Source organism: Acyrthosiphon pisum, unplaced genomic scaffold (assembly GCF_005508785.2).
Source record: "Acyrthosiphon pisum isolate AL4f unplaced genomic scaffold, pea_aphid_22Mar2018_4r6ur Scaffold_21293;HRSCAF=23543, whole genome shotgun sequence".
Classification (NCBI taxonomy): domain Eukaryota; kingdom Metazoa; phylum Arthropoda; class Insecta; order Hemiptera; family Aphididae; genus Acyrthosiphon; species Acyrthosiphon pisum.
The window spans coordinates 1-1,826 of record NW_021770744.1 but is presented as its reverse complement, the minus strand read 5'-3'; the positions used below and the strand labels follow the sequence as shown (position 1 = coordinate 1,826).

The 1,826-nt window shown below is 26.6% G+C and overlaps 1 protein-coding gene across 1 annotated transcript; it reads left to right on the top strand.

The window, feature by feature from the left end:
* The first annotated feature begins 33 nt into the window (after nucleotides 1-33).
* Nucleotides 34-1,695, top strand: LOC107885665. Its single transcript, XM_029492352.1, has 2 exons — nucleotides 34-561; nucleotides 934-1,695. The coding sequence occupies exons 1-2, from the start codon at nucleotides 264-266 to the stop codon at nucleotides 1,074-1,076; spliced, it is 441 nt and encodes a 146-aa protein (XP_029348212.1). The 5' UTR covers nucleotides 34-263; the 3' UTR covers nucleotides 1,077-1,695.
* The last annotated feature ends 131 nt before the right edge of the window (nucleotides 1,696-1,826 follow it).

Genomic DNA, 1,826 nt, shown 5'->3' with positions numbered 1-1,826 from the left:
GCGTTGACACCAACTGTACGTTACGTACAGGCACGGCGGCGCAGACCGCACAATATAGTAAACGGTTATAATATCCATAATATTCATTTACTGAAATAATATGCCGTAGCGGTTTTTGCTTTGTTTTAATGCGATCTATGTTATGGTCATATTCTGTTGCGTACTTGCGTCATTGTAACATTAACAGTTTTATATTGAGTGTTAACATTTTTTTTTCACCCGTCATTGTTTTTTGTTAAAATATCGACATCGTCATTTTTAAAATGTGTTCAATTAATGAAAATGAAAAATTAATAAGTGCTATGAGCGATGAAAACTGTGGACTATTTGAGTTTACCAATGAAGGTAATTCTGTGGAAGTTGGATTCTTATGCTGGATTCAGACTACACCATGCACAGAGGATAAAATTAATAACCAAGATTTAATCAGTGAAAAAACTGAGATAGTTTTATTTTGGCCAAGTAATATTGATGTGACATATGCTTCAAGTATGGTTAAAAGATGTAAAAAAAAAGATATGCAATGGATAAAAGTTTCAGCTATACTTTTAGCACAAGGGAGTAAGTAATACAATTCAGTTTAAATAATATATATTACCAGTGGCGCACCGAGAAATTTTGAGTTAACAAAAGTTAACTGCTTTTTTTGATAATTAAATACGTAAAATGTATTGTAGATAATACAGTTTATTTTAAAAATTTTAAATCAAATCTAAGTATGTACTGATATTATTATTATTTATCTACTTATAATTTACATAAGCACCCATTACACCAGTCATTTACACACACCATAATATCTCCCCGAGTGCCCGAGTTGCATTAGGTATTTAATAAATTATTAACCTTTCTGAGCGTCACTGTATATTACCTACTAATTATTCCAATCTATAACTTAAATAACATATTTTCTTACTTCAACTTGTTATACAGATTGGATTGAAATGTGTGAGAAAAGAAAGTATTATATAGCACATAATAAAATATCTCCATGTCGCTCTAAACGTCATGAAAGACATATTATTTTATCAGAATCAACTGTCACCGATAAAAATAAAATGGTAATAAAATATTGAATACAATATTATTTAGCATAATCTTTAAACTTTGTATACCTACCTATTATGAAATATCATGAAGTATTCATTAAAATAACTATAATGTTTAGGTTACAACCTCAATTAATGCTTCAGCTAAACGTAAATATGCAGTGCTAAGCTCATCAAGTGTGTTAAAAAAATTAAATTGCAAAAAAGGAGCAGTTGAACCATGCGGATCAAATTTTGAGGATCATGTTGATAAGTTAGAGGTGGGTTAAAATAATATAAATATTATTATAATAAATATAATTATTACACTTAGCAAATTATTACATTATGAATTTAAATTAGGTACAAAATATTAAATAATAAATTAATAATTTAAGATAAAAATTTAGGTATTGATATGTATGAGGTCATAATTGAAATTAATAATTAATTTTGTATAGGTACATAATGTATATGATATAAATTATAATTTCCAATTTTTTAAATTTTGTTATAAAGTCTATACCTATCTAAATAAATCTAATAATCTAACGGTCCTTATAAAGTTTTGAGAATATGAGTAGGTAAACTTTTCCTACTTGTTGTCATGTTAATTAGGAATTGGTTGTTTAAGCATTGAAGTATTTAAGCATTTAAGCATTGAATATACTTTCAATCAATTAATAATTTTAAATACTTTGTATACATAACAAATATGTTAGGTACCTTTTATATAAATACAAAAATTGGCCCAAAATAAATTATATGTAGTTGACTAATTTTAAGTGTGTTTGCTTA

Bases quoted from the DNA above. Each gene is read 5' to 3' on its own strand.
- LOC107885665 (XM_029492352.1), top strand. From the start codon at position 264: ATGTGTTCAATTAATGAAAATGAAAAATTAATAAGTGCTATGAGCGAT. The intron at 562-933 runs GTAAGTAATACA...CTTGTTATACAG, and splicing joins TATACTTTTAGCACAAGGGA to ATTGGATTGAAATGTGTGAG.